The sequence below is a fragment of the Oncorhynchus clarkii genome, chromosome 14 (assembly GCF_045791955.1).
Source record: "Oncorhynchus clarkii lewisi isolate Uvic-CL-2024 chromosome 14, UVic_Ocla_1.0, whole genome shotgun sequence".
In the NCBI taxonomy this organism is placed as follows: domain Eukaryota; kingdom Metazoa; phylum Chordata; class Actinopteri; order Salmoniformes; family Salmonidae; genus Oncorhynchus; species Oncorhynchus clarkii.
The window spans coordinates 40,036,665-40,055,880 of NC_092160.1; the positions used below are offsets into that span (position 1 = coordinate 40,036,665).

The 19,216-nt window shown below is 47.2% G+C and overlaps 1 protein-coding gene across 1 annotated transcript in view; it reads left to right on the forward strand.

Moving 5' to 3' along the window:
• LOC139366104 (vascular endothelial growth factor receptor 3-like) overlaps positions 1 to 19,216 on the forward strand; it is a 196,729-nt gene that overhangs the window by 129,728 nt on the left and 47,785 nt on the right. Inside the window, exons 14-20 of the mRNA XM_071103203.1 lie at positions 2,270 to 2,498; positions 11,973 to 12,119; positions 12,919 to 13,050; positions 15,576 to 15,682; positions 16,262 to 16,397; positions 17,977 to 18,081; positions 18,175 to 18,377. Of these exons, the coding sequence (XP_070959304.1) occupies positions 2,270 to 2,498; positions 11,973 to 12,119; positions 12,919 to 13,050; positions 15,576 to 15,682; positions 16,262 to 16,397; positions 17,977 to 18,081; positions 18,175 to 18,377 (1,059 nt within the window). The remainder of the gene's footprint in view (positions 1 to 2,269; positions 2,499 to 11,972; positions 12,120 to 12,918; positions 13,051 to 15,575; positions 15,683 to 16,261; positions 16,398 to 17,976; positions 18,082 to 18,174; positions 18,378 to 19,216) is intronic.

Here is a 19,216-nt window from a genome sequence, read left to right on the forward strand (position 1 = left end):
TAGGTGATGGCTTTGTTATGGAAGGTTTGGGAATCGCTTCCTTTTAGGTGGTTGTAGAATTTAACAGCTCTTTTCTGGATTTTGATAATTAGTGGGTATCGGCCTAATTCTGCTCTGCATGCATTATTTGGTGTTCTACGTTGTACACGGAGGATATTTTTGCAGAATTCTGCATGCAGAGTCTCAATTTGGTGTTTGTCCCATTTTGTGAAGTCTTGGTTGGTGAGCAGACCCCAGACCTCACAACCATAAAGGGCAATGGGCTCTATGATTGATTCAAGTATTTTTAGCCAAATCCTAATTGGTATGTTGAAATTTATGTTCCTTTTGATGGCATAGAATGCCCTTCTTGCCTTGTCTCTCAGATCGTTCACAGCTTTGTGGAAGTTACCTGTGGCGCTGATGTTTAGCCCGAGGTATGTATAGTTTTTTGTGTGCTCTAGAGCAACAGTGTCTAGATGGAATTTGTATTTGAGGTCCTGGTGACTGGACCTTTTCTGGAACACCATTATTTTGGTCTTACTGAGATTTACTGTCAGGGCCCAGGTCTGTCAGAATCTGTGCAGAAGATCTAGTCGAGACTTTTGTCGGGTGCTGAGGTGGGCTGTTCTGCTGGCTTCTCTGTGGGGGTGGCTATCTCTCTAGTGGGTTGTTCTCTGTCACACGCCATCCCCCTCAACCTCTCCTCCAGCATTCTGATCCTCTCCTCTAGTGCTCTGTTCTTCTCCTGCTCCTGCTCTTTCTCCTGTTGAAGTTGTCTCACCACTGTCCAGAGTGCAGATATGTCTCTCTCCACCTCCAGCACTCCGGGTCTGGTTAAGGGGGTGTTGTTGTGCTGGACTGTTGTCTGGGTCTGTGCTGACGGAAGTGTAATCACCTGCTGTTCCAGCTCCACCTGCCTTACCTCCAGCTGGTTGAATTCATCCTTCATTTCAATGAGGGAGTGGTAATCTGTGCTGGGAGGTTGACTCTCCGCTGGGGGTTGCTCATCTGTGGGGTTACATAATGAAGAGGTCTGGTCTGACCCGCTCGGTGTGGGGGTGTCTTTATCAAGGGAGAGCTTCTCCTGCTGGGCTAATTCTTTGATTAGGTGAAAGTCCAGCTGAAACTGTTTGGGGTTACCCTGTACCATTACTGTTCTGGATTTATAGATATTTATATTAGCTGACTCAGAGTCCTCGCTGTCAAGTATCATGAGTTTCCACCCCTCGTTAACACCCCCTCTCTTAACAAAGGGTTAGTGTGCTAATATAGCACCCTGCCATGCCAGGGGATGGTTTGTGTGGAAGATAAGGTTGCTGATGTTCCCATTTTTGTAATAGTCAGCAAAAAGTGTTTCTTGATTTTCCATAAGGAGCTTCTTCTTGTGGTCTTTTCTTGCCTTATCATTCTTTACATGCAAAGGGTACTGTATTTTAATTACCTCTGAACAGCGGGAGGCAGCTTCTAAGGCCTCTCCATTTGGTTGGGGTAGACTGTGTGACTCTCCTGCCATTGTTGGGCTAATGGGCTTTGACACCTCTCACTTGACACGTCAGTGCTAGTTGAAGCTGTATCAAGCTTGGCAGAATTATGTTAGAATTCAGTCCTTATAAAGTAATGTTGTGTATTTTTATTGGCTTTTGGAAATAAAATATAGTTTCATACTAAACATTACTCACTCAGTTCCAGGTTGGATGGTGTTTTCAGGTTTCTGTTGTTTTCCAGAGAATTTGCTGTATAGGGTAATACATCCTTGGTAGTTGGGAACCTTCCAGGTGATTCCGTAATTCCGTCCAAAATCAAGGAATAGGTTTTAAGTTTTGATTTGAAGTGGGGGTTATGTTGTAGAGGGTAGCATCCTGTATGTGTTCTTGACAAAAAATCAAAGTTTATCTAACTCTAAATCTATCTTTTTTTAAAGAAAATGCTGAAAAATGCAGGAGCTCATCTGATCGTGACCTATGCTCTGCTCTGCTCTCCCTCCCTCCCTCCCTCCCTCCCTCCCTCCCTCCCTCCCTCCCTCCCTCCCTCCCTCCCTCCCTCCCTCCCTCCCTCCCTCCCTCCCTCCCTCCCTCTCTCCCTCCCTCCCTCCCTCCCTCTCTCCATCCCTCTCTCCCTCTCCCCCCTCCCTCCCTCCCCCTCCCTCCCTCCCTCCCTCTCTCCATCCCTCTCTCCTCTCTCCCTCCCTCCCTCCCTCTCTCCATCCCTCTCCCCCCCCCCCCCTCCCTCCCTCCGTCTCTCTCTCCCTCCGCCCCTCCCTCCCTCCCCCCCCTCCCTCTCTCTCCAGGCGCTGCAGGATGAGCGTGGTAAACCCCTGGAGCTGGACTGTCGTAGTGTCCACCTGTACGCTGACCGCCTGGATGGACAACTGACCTACCAGGAGCAGTCTAACAGCTGGGTCCTGGAGATGACTATAGCTAGCATCACGCTACAGGATGAAGGGAACTATGTCTGTGAGGTTCAAAATAGGAGGAGCCGAGAGAAACACTGTCTACGCAAATACATATCGGTTCAAGGTGAGAGGGAGAGACTCACACACACGGAACCAAACAGTGTGTTTAAACCCTACACACACTAGTCCCTCAGAGGAAGGGTTTAAACAAACACTAGTCCCTCAGAGGAAGGGTTTAAACACACACGAGTCCCTCAGAGGAAGGGTTTAAACACACTATTCCCTCAGAGGAAGGGTTTAAACACACACTAGTCCCTCAGATGAAGGGTTTAAACACACACTAGTCCCTCAGAGGAAGGGTTTAAACACACACTAGTCCCTCAGAGGAAGGGTTTAAACAAACACTAGTCCCTCAGAGGAAGGGTTTAAACACACTAGTCCCTCGGAGGAAGGGTTTAAACACACACTAGTCCCTCAGAGGAAGGGTTTAAACACACTAGTCCCTCAGAGGAAGGGTTTAAACACACTAGTCCCTCAGAGGAAGGGTTTAAACACACTAGTCCCTCAGAGGAAGGGTTTAAACACACTAGTCCCTCAGAGGAAGGGTTTAAACACACACTAGTCCCTCAGAGGAAGGGTTTAAACACACACTAGTCCCTCAGAGGAAGGATTTAAACACACTAGTCCCTCGGAGGAAGGGTTTAAACACACACTAGTCCCTCAGAGGAAGGGTTTAAACACACTAGTCCCTCAGAGGAAGGGTTTAAACACACTAGTCCCTCAGAGGAAGGGTTTAAACACACACTAGTCCCTCAGAGGAAGGGTTTAAACACACTAGTCCCTCAGAGGAAGGGTTTAAACACACACTAGTCCCTCAGAGGAAGGGTTTAAACACACACTAGTCCCTCAGAGGAAGGGTTTAAACACACTAGTCCCTTGGAGGAAGGGTTTAAACACACACTAGTCCCTCAGAGGAAGGGTTTAAACACACTAGTCCCTCAGAGGAAGGGTTTAAACACACTAGTCCCTCAGAGGAAAGGTTTAAACACACTAGTCCCTCAGAGGAAGGGTTTAAACACACTAGTCCCTCAGAGGAAGGGTTTAAACACACACTAGTCCCTCAGAGGAAGGGTTTAAACACACTAGTCCCTCAGAGGAAGGGTTTAAACACACACTAGTCCCTCAGAGGAAGGGTTTAAACACACACTAGTCCCTCAGAGGAAGGGTTTAAACAAACACTAGTCCCTCAGAGGAAGGGTTTAAACACACACTAGTCCCTCAGAGGAAGGGTTTAAACACACTATTCCCTCAGAGGAAGGGTTTAAACACACACTAGTCCCTCAGATGAAGGGTTTAAACACACACTAGTCCCTCAGAGGAAGGGTTTAAACACACACTAGTCCCTCAGAGGAAGGGTTTAAACAAACACTAGTCCCTCAGAGGAAGGGTTTAAACACACTAGTCCCTCGGAGGAAGGGTTTAAACACACACTAGTCCCTCAGAGGAAGGGTTTAAACACACTAGTCCCTCAGAGGAAGGGTTTAAACACACTAGTCCCTCAGAGGAAGGGTTTAAACACACTAGTCCCTCAGAGGAAGGGTTTAAACACACTAGTCCCTCAGAGGAAGGGTTTAAACACACACTAGTCCCTCAGAGGAAGGGTTTAAACACACACTAGTCCCTCAGAGGAAGGATTTAAACACACTAGTCCCTCGGAGGAAGGGTTTAAACACACACTAGTCCCTCAGAGGAAGGGTTTAAACACACTAGTCCCTCAGAGGAAGGGTTTAAACACACTAGTCCCTCAGAGGAAGGGTTTAAACACACACTAGTCCCTCAGAGGAAGGGTTTAAACACACTAGTCCCTCAGAGGAAGGGTTTAAACACACACTAGTCCCTCAGAGGAAGGGTTTAAACACACACTAGTCCCTCAGAGGAAGGGTTTAAACACACTAGTCCCTTGGAGGAAGGGTTTAAACACACACTAGTCCCTCAGAGGAAGGGTTTAAACACACTAGTCCCTCAGAGGAAGGGTTTAAACACACTAGTCCCTCAGAGGAAAGGTTTAAACACACTAGTCCCTCAGAGGAAGGGTTTAAACACACTAGTCCCTCAGAGGAAGGGTTTAAACACACACTAGTCCCTCAGAGGAAGGGTTTAAACACACTAGTCCCTCAGAGGAAGGGTTTAAACACACACTAGTCCCTCAGAGGAAGGGTTTAAACACACACTAGTCCCTCAGAGGAAGGGTTTAAACAAACACTAGTCCCTCAGAGGAAGGGTTTAAACACACACTAGTCCCTCAGAGGAAGGGTTTAAACACACTATTCCCTCAGAGGAAGGGTTTAAACACACACTAGTCCCTCAGAGGAAGGGTTTAAACACACACTAGTCCCTCAGAGGAAGAGTTTAAACACACACTAGTCCCTCAGAGGAAGGGTTTAAACACACTAGTCCCTCAGAGGATGGGTTTAAACACACACTAGTCCTCAGAGGAAGGGTTTAAACACACACTAGTCCTCAGAGGAAGGGTTTAAACACACACTAGTCCCTCAGGGGAAGGGGTTACACACACTAGTCCTCAGAGGAAGGGATTAAACACACACTAGTCCCTCAGAGGAAGAGTTTAAACACACACTAGTCCCTCAGAGGAAGGGTTTAAACACACTAGTCCCTCAGAGGATGGGTTTAAACACACACTAGTCCTCAGAGGAAGGGTTTAAACACACACTAGTCCTCTGAGGAAGGGTTTAAACACACACTAGTCCCTCAGAGGAAGGGTTTAAACTCACACTAGTCCCTCAGAGGAAGAGTTTAAACACACACTAGTCCCTCAGAGGAAGGGTTTAAACACACTAGTCCCTCAGAGGAAAGGTTTAAACACACTAGTCCCTCAGAGGAAGGGTTTAAACACACTAGTCCCTCAGAGGAAGGGTTTAAACACACACTAGTCCCTCAGAGGAAGGGTTTAAACACACTAGTCCCTCAGAGGAAGGGTTTAAACACACACTACTCCCTCAGAGGAAGGGTTTAAACACACACTAGTCCCTCAGAGGAAGGGTTTAAACAAACACTAGTCCCTCAGAGGAAGGGTTTAAACACACACTAGTCCCTCAGAGGAAGGGTTTAAACACACACTAGTCCCTCAGAGGAAGGGTTTAAACACACACTAGTCCCTCAGAGGAAGGGTTTAAACACACACTAGTCCCTCAGAGGAAGAGTTTAAACACACACTAGTCCCTCAGAGGAAGGGTTTAAACACACTAGTCCCTCAGAGGATGGGTTTAAACACACACTAGTCCTCAGAGGAAGGGTTTAAACACACACTAGTCCTCAGAGGAAGGGTTTAAACACACACTAGTCCCTCAGGGGAAGGGGTTACACACACTAGTCCTCAGAGGAAGGGTTTAAACACACACTAGTCCCTCAGAGGAAGAGTTTAAACACACACTAGTCCCTCAGAGGAAGGGTTTAAACACACTAGTCCCTCAGAGGAAGGGTTTAAACACACACTAGTCCTCAGAGGAAGGGTTTAAACACACACTAGTCCTCAGAGGAAGGGTTTAAACACACACTAGTCCCTCAGAGGAAGGGTTTAAACACACACTAGTCCCTCAGAGGAAGGGTTTAAACAAACACTAGTCCCTCAGAGGAAGGGTTTAAACACACACGAGTCCCTCAGAGGAAGGGTTTAAACACACTATTCCCTCAGAGGAAGGGTTTAAACACACACTAGTCCCTCAGATGAAGGGTTTAAACACACACTAGTCCCTCAGAGGAAGGGTTTAAACACACACTAGTCCCTCAGAGGAAGGGTTTAAACAAACACTAGTCCCTCAGAGGAAGGGTTTAAACACACTAGTCCCTCGGAGGAAGGGTTTAAACACACACTTGTCCCTCAGATGAAGGGTTTAAACACACTAGTCCCTCAGAGGAAGGGTTTAAACACACTAGTCCCTCAGAGGAAGGGTTTAAACACACTAGTCCCTCAGAGGAAGGGTTTAAACACACTAGTCCCTCAGAGGAAGGGTTTAAACACACACTAGTCCCTCAGAGGAAGGGTTTAAACACACACTAGTCCCTCAGAGGAAGGATTTAAACACACTAGTCCCTCGGAGGAAGGGTTTAAACACACACTAGTCCCTCAGAGGAAGGGTTTAAACACACTAGTCCCTCAGAGGAAGGGTTTAAACACACTAGTCCCTCAGAGGAAGGGTTTAAACACACACTAGTCCCTCAGAGGAAGGGTTTAAACACACTAGTCCCTCAGAGGAAGGGTTTAAACACACACTAGTCCCTCAGAGGAAGGGTTTAAACACACACTAGTCCCTCAGAGGAAGGGTTTAAACACACTAGTCCCTTGGAGGAAGGGTTTAAACACACACTAGTCCCTCAGAGGAAGGGTTTAAACACACTAGTCCCTCAGAGGAAGGGTTTAAACACACTAGTCCCTCAGAGGAAAGGTTTAAACACACTAGTCCCTCAGAGGAAGGGTTTAAACACACTAGTCCCTCAGAGGAAGGGTTTAAACACACACTAGTCCCTCAGAGGAAGGGTTTAAACACACTAGTCCCTCAGAGGAAGGGTTTAAACACACACTAGTCCCTCAGAGGAAGGGTTTAAACACACACTAGTCCCTCAGAGGAAGGGTTTAAACAAACACTAGTCCCTCAGAGGAAGGGTTTAAACACACACTAGTCCCTCAGAGGAAGGGTTTAAACACACTATTCCCTCAGAGGAAGGGTTTAAACACACACTAGTCCCTCAGAGGAAGGGTTTAAACACACACTAGTCCCTCAGAGGAAGAGTTTAAACACACACTAGTCCCTCAGAGGAAGGGTTTAAACACACTAGTCCCTCAGAGGATGGGTTTAAACACACACTAGTCCTCAGAGGAAGGGTTTAAACACACACTAGTCCTCAGAGGAAGGGTTTAAACACACACTAGTCCCTCAGGGGAAGGGGTTACACACACTAGTCCTCAGAGGAAGGGATTAAACACACACTAGTCCCTCAGAGGAAGAGTTTAAACACACACTAGTCCCTCAGAGGAAGGGTTTAAACACACTAGTCCCTCAGAGGATGGGTTTAAACACACACTAGTCCTCAGAGGAAGGGTTTAAACACACACTAGTCCTCTGAGGAAGGGTTTAAACACACACTAGTCCCTCAGAGGAAGGGTTTAAACTCACACTAGTCCCTCAGAGGAAGGGTTTAAACACACTAGTCCCTCAGAGGAAAGGTTTAAACACACTAGTCCCTCAGAGGAAGGGTTTAAACACACTAGTCCCTCAGAGGAAGGGTTTAAACACACACTAGTCCCTCAGAGGAAGGGTTTAAACACACTAGTCCCTCAGAGGAAGGGTTTAAACACACACTACTCCCTCAGAGGAAGGGTTTAAACACACACTAGTCCCTCAGAGGAAGGGTTTAAACAAACACTAGTCCCTCAGAGGAAGGGTTTAAACACACACTAGTCCCTCAGAGGAAGGGTTTAAACACACACTAGTCCCTCAGAGGAAGGGTTTAAACACACACTAGTCCCTCAGAGGAAGGGTTTAAACACACACTAGTCCCTCAGAGGAAGAGTTTAAACACACACTAGTCCCTCAGAGGAAGGGTTTAAACACACTAGTCCCTCAGAGGATGGGTTTAAACACACACTAGTCCTCAGAGGAAGGGTTTAAACACACACTAGTCCTCAGAGGAAGGGTTTAAACACACACTAGTCCCTCAGGGGAAGGGGTTACACACACTAGTCCTCAGAGGAAGGGTTTAAACACACACTAGTCCCTCAGAGGAAGAGTTTAAACACACACTAGTCCCTCAGAGGAAGGGTTTAAACACACTAGTCCCTCAGAGGATGGGTTTAAACACACACTAGTCCTCAGAGGAAGGGTTTAAACACACACTAGTCCTCAGAGGAAGGGTTTAAACACACACTAGTCCCTCAGAGGAAGGGTTTAAACACACACTAGTCCCTCAGAGGAAGAGTTTAAACACACACTAGTCCCTCAGAGGAAGGGTTTAAACACACTAGTCCCTCAGAGGATGGGTTTAAACACACACTAGTCCTCAGAGGAAGGGTTTAAACACACACTAGTCCTCAGAGGAAGGGTTTAAACACACACTAGTCCCTCAGGGGAAGGGGTTACACACACTAGTCCTCAGAGGAAGGGTTTAAACACACACTAGTCCCTCAGAGGAAGAGTTTAAACACACACTAGTCCCTCAGAGGAAGGGTTTAAACACACTAGTCCCTCAGAGGATGGGTTTAAACACACACTAGTCCTCAGAGGAAGGGTTTAAACACACACTAGTCCTCAGAGGAAGGGTTTAAACACACACTAGTCCTCAGAGGATGGGTTTAAACACACACTAGTCCTCAGAGGAAGGGTTTAAACACACACTAGTCCTCAGAGGAAGGGTTTGAACACACACTAGTCCTCAGAGGATGGGTTTAAACACACACTAGTCCCTCAGGGGAAGGGGTTACACACACTAGTCCTCAGAGAATGGGTTTAAACACACACTAGTCCTCAGAGGAAGGGGTTATACACACTAGTCCTCAGAGGAAGGGTTTAAACACACACTAGTCCCTCAGAGGAAGGGTTTAAACACACTAGTCCTCAGAGGAAGGGTTTAAACACACACTAGTCCCTCAGAGGAAGGGTTTAAACACACTAGTCCCTTAGAGGAAGGGTTTAAACACACACTAGTCCCTCAGAGGAAGGGTTTAAACACACTAGTCCCTCAGAGGAAGGGTTTAAACACACACTAGTCCCTCAGAGGAAGGGTTTAAACACACACTAGTCCCTCAGAGGAAGAGTTTAAACACACACTAGTCCCTCAGAGGAAGGGTTTAAACACACACTAGTCCCTCACAGGAAGGGTTTAAACACACTAGTCCTCAGAGGAAGGGTTTAAACACACACTAGTCCCTCAGAGGAAGGGTTTAAACACACTAGTCCTCAGAGGAAGGGTTTAAACACACACTAGTCCCTCAGAGGAAGGGTTTAAACACACTAGTCCCTCAGAGGAAGGGTTTAAACACACACTAGTCCTCAGAGGAAGGGTTTAAACACACTAGTCCTCAGAGGAAGGGTTTAAACACACACTAGTCCTCAGTTGATGGCTTTAAACACACACTAGTCCCTCAGGGGAAGGGGTTACACACACTAGTCCTCAGAGGAAGGGTTTAAACACACACTAGTCCCTCAGGGGAAGGGGTTACACACACTAGTCCTCAGAGGATAGGCCCAGTCATTAACACACTAGTCCTCAGAGGATAGGCCCAGTCATTAACACACTAGTCCTCAGAGGATAAGCCCAGTCATTAACACACTAGTCCTCAGAGGATAGGCCCAGTCATTAACACACTAATGCTTCATTCATGTCAAGTCCTGACCCTTTAACCTCAGTCACACGGAATTCTCAATTTCCTGCCCCCATTTCCTGTATTTCTTTCTCTAAGGGGCTTTATTGGCATGGGAAACATACATTAATATTGCCCAAGCAAGTGAAGTAGATAATAAACAAAAGTGAAATGAACAATAAAAATGAACAGTAAACATTACACTCACAGAAGTTTCAAAAGAATAAAGACATTACAAATGTCATATTATATATACAGTGTTTTAACGATGTAAAAATGGTTAAAGGACACAAGATAAAATAAATAAACTGGTTGCCCTTTTCTCGTGGCAACAGGAAATGTCACACTGTGATGTCACGCTGTGATGTCACACTGTGTCACGCTGTGATGTCACACTGTGGTATTTCACCCAGTAGATATGGGAGTTTATCAAAATTGGGTTTGTTTTCGAATTCTTTGTGGATCTGTGTAATCTGAGGGAAATATGTCTCTCTAATATGGTCATACATTTGGCAGGAGGTTAGGAAGTGCAGCTCAGTTTCCACCTCATTTTGTGGGCAGTGAGCACATAGTCTGTCTTCTCTTGAGAGCCATGTCTGCCTACGGCGGCCTTTCTCAATAGCAAGGCTATGCTCACTGAGTCTGTACATAGTCAAAGCTTTCCTTAAGTTTGGGTCAGTCACAGTGGTCAGGTATTCTGCCACTGTGTACTCTCTGTTTAGGGCCAAATAGCATTCTAGTTTGCTCTGTTTTTTGTTAACTCTTTCTAATGTGTCAAGTAATTATCTTTTTGTTTTCTCATGATTTGGTTGGGTCTAATTGTGCTGCTGTCCTGAGGCTCTGTGGGGTGTGTTTGTGTTTGTGAACAGAGCACCAGGACCAGCTTGCTTAGGGGACTCTTCTCCAGGTTCATCTCTCTGTAGGTGATGGCTTTGTAATGGAAGTTTTGGGAATCGCTTCCTTTTAGGTGGTTGTAGAATTTAACGGCTCTTTTCTGGATTTTGATAATTAGTTGGTATCCGGCCTAATTCTGCTCTGCATGCATTATTTGGTGTTTTAGAAATTTTTTGTTGGATTCTGCATGCTGTCTCAATTTGGTGTTTGTCCAATTTTGTGAAGTCTTGGTTGGTGAGCGGACCCCAGACCTAACAACCATGAAGGGCAATGGGTTCTAGAACTAATTTACAGTGCCTTGCGAAAGTATTCGGCCCCCTTGAACTTTGCGACCTTTTGCCACATTTCAGGCTTCAAACATAAAGATACAAAACTGTATTTTTTTGTGAAGAATCAACAACAAGTGGGACACAATCATGAAGTGGAACGACATTTATTGGATATTTCAAACTTTTTTAACAAATCAAAAAATGAAAAATTGGGCGTGCAAAATTATTCAGCCCCTTTACTTTCAGTACTCCCCAAACATATGGAAGAAGGTACTCTGGTCAGATGAGACTAAAATGTAGCTTTTTGGCCATTAAGGAAAACGCTATGTCTGGCGCAAACCCAACACCTCTCATCACCCTGAGAACACTATGATGGTGCCATCATGTTGTGGGGATGTTTTTCTTCGGCATGGACTGGGAAGCTGCTCTGAATTGAAGGAATGATGGATGGCGCTAAATACAGGGAAATTATTGAGGGAAACCTGTTTCAGTCTTCCAGAGATTTGAGAGTGGAACGGAGGTTCACCTTCCAGCAGGACAATGACCCTGCGCATACTGCTAAAGCAACACATGAATGAAGAAACATTTAATTGTCTTGGAATAGCCTGGTCAAAGCCCAGACCTCAATCCATGTGGTATGACTTCTGAACCACCCATCCCGGATCCGAGTATAATTGTCATCAGCAATGCTGAATAGCATAGCACCACAGTCAAATAATATTACTAGAACATATGGTGATAGCAGGGTGGGAGTCTTATCGTGGTAGCAGGGTGGAGATAACCACTTGTACGTTGGGGAAAGTCGAAGAAGCTTTTTTCAATCACTCCCTTTAGTGCTGTGGCCACCCTTTCCTGCTGTGTTCTCAGGTCATTTGTGCCTGTGTGTATGATTATGTTGCTGGGTAGTTGGTCCTCAGACAGAGGGTCTAGGGCGCACTGGGTGTTTGTACACCAGAGTTTAGACATACTGTGCTTGGGGAAAAGTTGATTTACTTGTATATATTTCCCATTTGAGTCCATAAAGAGCACAATCTCTCTCTCTCTCTACCTCCCCCCCCAGCTCTAGAAGCCCCCTGGTACAGACACAACCCGGCCAATCAAACATTGAACGTCAGTGAGTCTCTCCTGATGGAGTGTGATGTAATGGGAACTCCTTCACCACACCTCTCCTGGTTCAAAGACAACCAGCCCCTGCACCAAATGTCAGGTAGGTACACACACACACACACACAAAGGGATGCACACAAAGGGATGCACACAGACACATGCAGACATGCACACACACACACACACACACACACACACACACACACACACACACACACACACACACACACACACACACACACACACACACACACACACACACACACACACACACACACACACACACACACACACACACACACACACACACACACACACCATATATGCCGTGCCATCTCCCACAGGATAAAGCTAACATCAGCTGGTATACACACACACCTGTTGCTGAAGACAAGAGTCATCAGCTTCCACAGTGTGTCTCTGAGGTATTAGAGGTCAAGAGGGGGTTGGATTGAGTGACAGTTTGGCAGGACTACAGACAGCTGGGACTTATCACTTTGGAGACATTAAATACATGACATGTGGAGAGAATGAGAGATGGATTGATTGAGAGGTAGATGAAAGAGAGCGAGGGAGGGAGGGAGGGAGGGAGGGAGGGAGGGAGGGAGGGAGGGAGGGAGGGAGGGAGGGAGGGAGGGAGGGAGGGAGGGAGGGAGGGAGGATTGGCGAGGTTGGGCTGACAGGAGGATCAATCTGAGTAGCTGTCAGGTTAGCAGACAAGCAAGGCTTGTTGGGTGTGTGGGTGCGTACGTGTGTGTGTGTGTGTGTGTGTGTGTGTGTGTGTGTGTGTGTGTGTGTGTGTGTTTTACCAGAGTGGTGTGTGAGCGCAAGCACATGCCTATGTGTGTGTTTGTGTCAGTGATTGACAGCTGTGTGTGTGTGTGTGTGTGTGTGTGTAGGACTGCAGCTACAGGACGCCAACAGGACTTTGAGTATCCAGCGTGTCAGAGAAGAGGACGCCGGTCTCTACACCTGCACCGCCTGTAATCAGAGGGGCTGCGCAGACTCCTCCGCTGCCGTCACAGTGCTGGGTGAGACAGGAACACACACACACACACACACACACACACACACACACGCACACACACAGCCTTCAGACACACACACACACACACACACACACACAGCCTTCAGACACACACACACACACACACACCTGTGTCCACACCTTCATCTGTCTCCAACAATAGCTTCCTTCTATTTTCCTCTCTTCTCTTCTTCTCTGCTTCCTTCTGCTTCCTTCTATTTTCCTCTCTTCTCTTCTTCCCTGATTCCTTCTATTTTCCTCTCTTCTCTTCTTCTCTGCTTCCTTCTGCTTCCTTCTATTTTCCTCTCTTCTCTTCTTCTCTGCTTCCTTCTGCTTCCTTCTATTTTCCTCTCTTCTCTTCTTCTCTGCTTCCTTCTATTTTCCTCTCTTGTTGTTTATCTCATCCAGGTTCCAGTGACAGGGCTAATGTTGTGGTTGTTTATCTCACGAGGCTCCAGTGACAGGGCTAATGTTGTTGTTGTTGTTTATCCCATGTTCCAGTGACAGGGCTAATGTTGTGGTTGTTTATCTCACCAGGTTTCAGTGACAGGGCTGATGTTGTTGTTGTTGTTTATCCCATGTTCCAGTGACAGGGCTAATGTTGTGGTTGTTTATCTCACGAGGCTCCAGTGACAGGGCTAATGTTGTTGTTGTTAATCTCACCAGGTTCTAGTGACAAAGCTAATGTTGTTTATCCCAGGTTCCAGTGACGGGGCTAATGTTGTTGTTGTTTATCCCAGGTTCCAGTGACAGGGCTAATGTTGTTGTTGTTTATCCCAGGCTCCAGTGACAGGGCTAATGTTGTTGTTGTTTATCCCAGGTTCCAGTGACAGGGCTAATGTTGTTGTTGTTTATCTCACCAGGTTCCAGTGACAGGGCTGATGTTGTTGTTGTTGTTTATCCCATGTTCCAGTGACAGGGCTAATGTTGTGGTTGTTTATCTCACCAGGCTCCAGTGACAGGGCTAATGTTGTTGTTGTTAATCTCACCAGGTTCTAGTGACAAGGCTAATGTTGTTTATCCCAGGTTCCAGTGACGGGGCTAATGTTGTTGTTGTTTATCCCAGGTTCCAGTGACAGGGCTAATGTTGTTGTTGTTTATCCCAGGCTCCAGTGACAGGGCTAATGTTGTTGTTGTTTATCCCAGGTTCCAGTGACAGGGCTAATGTTGTTGTTGTTTATCTCACCAGGTTCCAGTGACAGGGCTGATGTTGTTGTTTATCCCATGTTCCAGTGACAGGGCTAATGTTGTGGTTGTTTATCTCACCAGGCTCCAGTGACAGGGCTAATGTTGTTGTTGTTGTTAATCTCACCAGGTTCTAGTGACAAGGCTAATGTTGTTTATCCCAGGTTCCAGTGACGGGGCTAATGTTGTTGTTGTTTATCCCAGGTTCCAGTGACAGGGCTAATGTTGTTGTTGTTTATCCCAGGCTCCAGTGAAAGGGCTAATGTTGTTGTTGTTTATCCCAGGTTCCAGTGACAGGGCTAATGTTGTTGTTGTTTATCGCACCAGGTTCCAGTGACAGGGCTAATATTGTTGTTGTTTATCTCACCAGGTTCCAGTGACAGGGCTAATGTTGTTGTTGTTTATCCCATGTTCTAGTGACAGGGCTAATGTTGTTGTTGTTTATCCCAGCTTCCAGTGACATGGCTGATGTTGTTGTTGTTTATCCCATTTTCTAGTGACAGGGCTAATGTTGTTGTTGTTTATCCCATCTTCCAGTGACAGGGCTAATGTTGTTGTTGTTTATCCCATGTTCTAGTGACAGGGCTAATGTTGTTGTTGTTTATCTCACCAGGTTCTAGTGACAGGGCTGATGTTGTTGTTGTTTATCTCACCAGGCTCCAGTGACAGGGCTAATGTTGCTGTTGTTTATCTCACCAGGTTCTAGTGACAGGGCTAATGTTGTTGTTGTTTATCTCACCAGGTTCTAGTGACAGGGCTAATGTTGTTGTTGTTTATCTCACCAGGTTCTAGTGACAGGGCTAATGTTGTTGTTGTTTATCTCACCAGGTTCTAGTGACAGGGCTAATGTTGTTGTTGCTTATCTCACCAGGTTCTAGTGACAGGGCTAATGTTGTTGTTGTTTATCTCACCAGGTTCTAGTGACAGGGCTAATGTTGTTGTTGTTTATCTCACCAGGTTCTAGTGACAGGGCTAATGTTGTTGTTGTTTATCTCACCAGGTTCTAGTGACAGGGCTAATGTTGTTGTTGTTTATCTCACCAGGTTCTAGTGACAGGGCTAATGTTGTTGTTGTTTATCTCACCAGGTTCTAGTGACAGGGCTAATGTTGTTGTTGTTTATCTCACCAGGTTCTAGTGACAGGGCTAATGTTGTTGTTGTTTATCTCACCAGGTTCTAGTGACAGGGCTAATGTTGTTGTTGTTTATCTCACCAGGTTCTAGTGACAGGGCTAATGTTGTTGTTGTTTATCTCACCAGGTTCTAGTGACAGGGCTAATGTTATTGTTGTTTATCTCACCAGGTTCTAGTGACAGGGCTAATGTTGTTGTTGTTTATCTCACCAGGTTCTAGTGACAGGGCTAACTTGGAGATCATGATTCTGATCGGGACGGGTGTCATCGCTGTGTTCTTCTGGGCTCTACTCATTCTCATCTTCTGCAACGTCAAACGGGTCAGAACACACACACACTGCCCCGTGAACTCCCTATGCTTGTCTCTCTGTTCTAAGACATAATGTATCTCTTCCAATCAGAATGGCTGTGACACGGTGAACTCTGACCTCACCTCTCTACCATCTCCCTCAGCTCTTTAGACACTTGGGGAATGGAGTCAAGGTTCAAATACCGCAAGTCTCTAAATGAAACATCAAAGTCAGCGTGTCTAGGCGCTAACAGATACCTGTGCTTTGATGTCAGAGATACAGAAACACAGTGTTGCACCAACTGTTTCCAGAGTCTTTCTCCCAAGAGTAAATCAACCTTGCTAAAGCTACATTGACTCATTATGGATTTGTACATGTTATTTCTAATCTGCTTTCCTCTCTCCTAGCTAACTCTCCTAGCTAACTGGGTCGTTGCTGAGCAACTGTTCATATCTGATATTGTTTATTGGCCCAAATATCAATGTCCATGTTTCACTGAGCCTCTCTCACTCTCTGTCTCTCTCTATCTCTCACTCTCTGCCTCTCACTCTCTGCCTCTCACTCTCTGCCTCTCACTCTCTTCCTCTCACTCTCTGTCTCTCACTCCAGGTGAACCCAGCAGATATAAAGACAGGCTATCTGTCCATCATAATGGACCCAGGGGAGGTTCCTCTGGGTGAGCAGTTTGAATACCTCCCCTACGACTCCTCCCAGTGGGAGATATCTATGGACAAACTACAACTAGGTAAGGGAGGGAGGGAGGGAGGGAGGGAGGGAGGGAGGGAGGGAGAACGTAGGAGGGAGGGAGGGTAGCGGGAGGGAGAATGGAGGAAGGAGGGAGGGCTAGCGGGAGGAAGAACGGAGGAGGGAGGGAGGGCTAGCGGGAGGGAAAACGGAGGAGGGAGGGAGGGCTAGCGGGAGGGAGAACGGAGGAGGGAGGGAGGGCTAGCGGGAGGAAGAACGGAGGAGTGAGGGAGGGCTAGCGGGAGGAAGAACGGAGGAGGGAGGAGGGCTAGCGGGAGGGAGAACAGAGGAGGGAGGGAGGGCTAGCGGGAGGAAGAACGGAGGAGGGAGGGAGGGCTAGCGGGAGGGAGAACGGAGGAGGGAGGGAGGGCTAGCGGGAGGGAGAACGGAGGAGGGAGGGAGGGCTAGCGGGAGGGAGAACGAGGGAGGGAGGGCTAGCGAGAGGGAGAACGGAGGAAGGATGGAGGGAGGGAGGGAGAACGGAGGAAGAATGGAGGGAGGGTGGGAGAACGGAGGAAGGATGGAGGGAGGGAGAACGGAGGAAGGATGGAGGGAGGGAGAGCGAAGGAAGGATGGAGGGAGGGAGGGAGAACGGAGGAAGGATGGAGGGAGGAAGGGAGAACGGAGGAAGGATGGAGGGAGGGAGAACGGAGGAAGGATGGAGGGAGGGAGGGATAGTTGGAGGGAGGGAGGGAGGTATAGTTGGAGGGAGGGTAGCGGGAGGGAGAACGGAGGAAGGATGGAGGGAGGGAGGGAGGGCTAGCGGGAGGGAGAACGGAGGAAGGATGGAAGGAGGGAGGGAGAACGGAGGAAGGAGGGGGGGAGGGATAGAGGGAGGGAGGGATAGTTGGAGGGAGGGAGGGATATTTAGAGGGAGGGAGGGAGGGAGGGAGGGAGGGAGGGAGGGAGGGAGGGAGGGAGGGAGGGAGGGAGGGAGGGGGGGAGGGAGGGAGGGACGGAGGGAGGGAGGGAGGGAGGGAGGGAGGGAGCATATGGACGAGTGAAAGAATAAACAAACTGAAGAATGAATGGATGAAGGAATGAGTCGGCAAAAATAATCAACCAAACTAATGAACATCACATTCTGGTTTCCTCTGTTCCTGTTGAATGGGACCCCAGACTGCTACTGATGATGATGACACACACATAGTCTGGAGGGGTAGCGTCTGGTCCCGTCCAGACTGATGGATGATAACGCTGTTGTTTGTCCCTGTGGTCATTGGAATTACAATCCTATTACATTCTAACTTTTTAATGTATACATTTACATTTTCCTCATTAAATAGGCAGATGTTGCTGTCCGGAGGGACTTTAGGATTAGTGGTAGCTATATCACACCGTCTTCACAATTACAATCTCTCTCTCTCTCTGTCTTTCTTTTTCTCTCTCTCTCTCTCTGTCTTTCTTTTTCTCTCTCTCTCTCTCTCTGTCTTTCTTTTGTTCTGTCTGTCTCTTTTGTTCTGTCTTTTGTTCTGTCCGTTCTTTCTGTCTGTCTGTCTGTCTGTCTGTCTGTCTGTCTGTCTGTCTGTCTGTCTGTCTTTTTCTCTCCCTTTTTCTCTTTTTCTCTTTCTCTCTCTCAGGGAAGGTGTTGGGTCATGGAGCATTTGGGAAGGTCATTGAGGCCTCCATCTTTGGCATCAGCCAGAACAACAGCCTGGACACTGTGGCGGTGAAGATGCTGAAAGGTGTGTGTGCCCCTCTGTGTGTGTGTGTGTGTGTGTGTGTGTGTGTGTGTGTGTGTGTGTCCTGACCTCGTCTCTCCCTGTCTTCTGTTCCAGAGGGAGCGTGTGCCAGTGACCACAAGGCTCTGATGTCAGAGCTGAAGATCCTGATCCACATTGGGAACCATCTTAACGTGGTCAACCTCCTGGGGGCATGCACCAAACCCAGCGCCCCCCTCATGGTGGTGGTGGAGTACTGCAAGTATGGGAACCTGTCCAACTACCTGAGAGCCAAGAGAGAGTTCTTCCTACCTTACAGGGTAAGAGCTAACCTCTAACCCCTAACCCTTAACCAGTCCAACTACCTGAGAGCCAAGAGAGAGTTCTTCCTACCTTACAGGGTAAGAGCTAACCTCTAACCCCTAACCCCTAACCTGTCCAACTACCTGAGAGCCAAGCGAGAGTTCTTCCTACCTTACAGGGTAAGACCTAACCCTAACCCCTAATCTCTAACCCCTAACCTCTAACCCCTAACCTGTCCAACTACCTGAGAGCCAAGAGAGAGTTATTCCTACCTTACAGGGTAAGACCTAACCCTAACCCCTAACCTGTCTAACTACCTGAGAGCCAAGAGAGAGTTCTTCCTACCTTACAGGGTAAGAACTAACCCTAACCCCTAACCTGTCCAACTACCTGAGAGCCAACAGTTATTCCTACCTTCAAATCAAATGTATTTATATAGCCCTTCGTACATCAGCTGATATCTCAAAGTGCTGTACAGAAACTCAGCCTAATACTCCAAACAGCAAGCAATGCAGGTGTAGAAGCACGGTGGCTAGGAAAAACTCCATAGAAAGGCCAAAACCTAGGAAGAAACCTAGAGAGGAACCAGGCTATGAGGGGTGGCCAGTCCTCTTCTGGCTGTGCCGGGTGGAGATTATAACAGAACATGGCCAAGATGTTCAAATGTTCATAAATGACCAGCATGGTCAAATAATAATAATCACAGTAGTTCTCGAGGGTGCAGCAAGTCAGCACATCAGGAGTAAATGCTGAACAGTTGAAACTGGAGTAGCAGCACGGCCAGGTGGACTGGGAACAGCAAGGAGTCATCATGTCAGGTAGTCCTGAGGCATGGTCCTAGGGCTCAGGTCCTCCG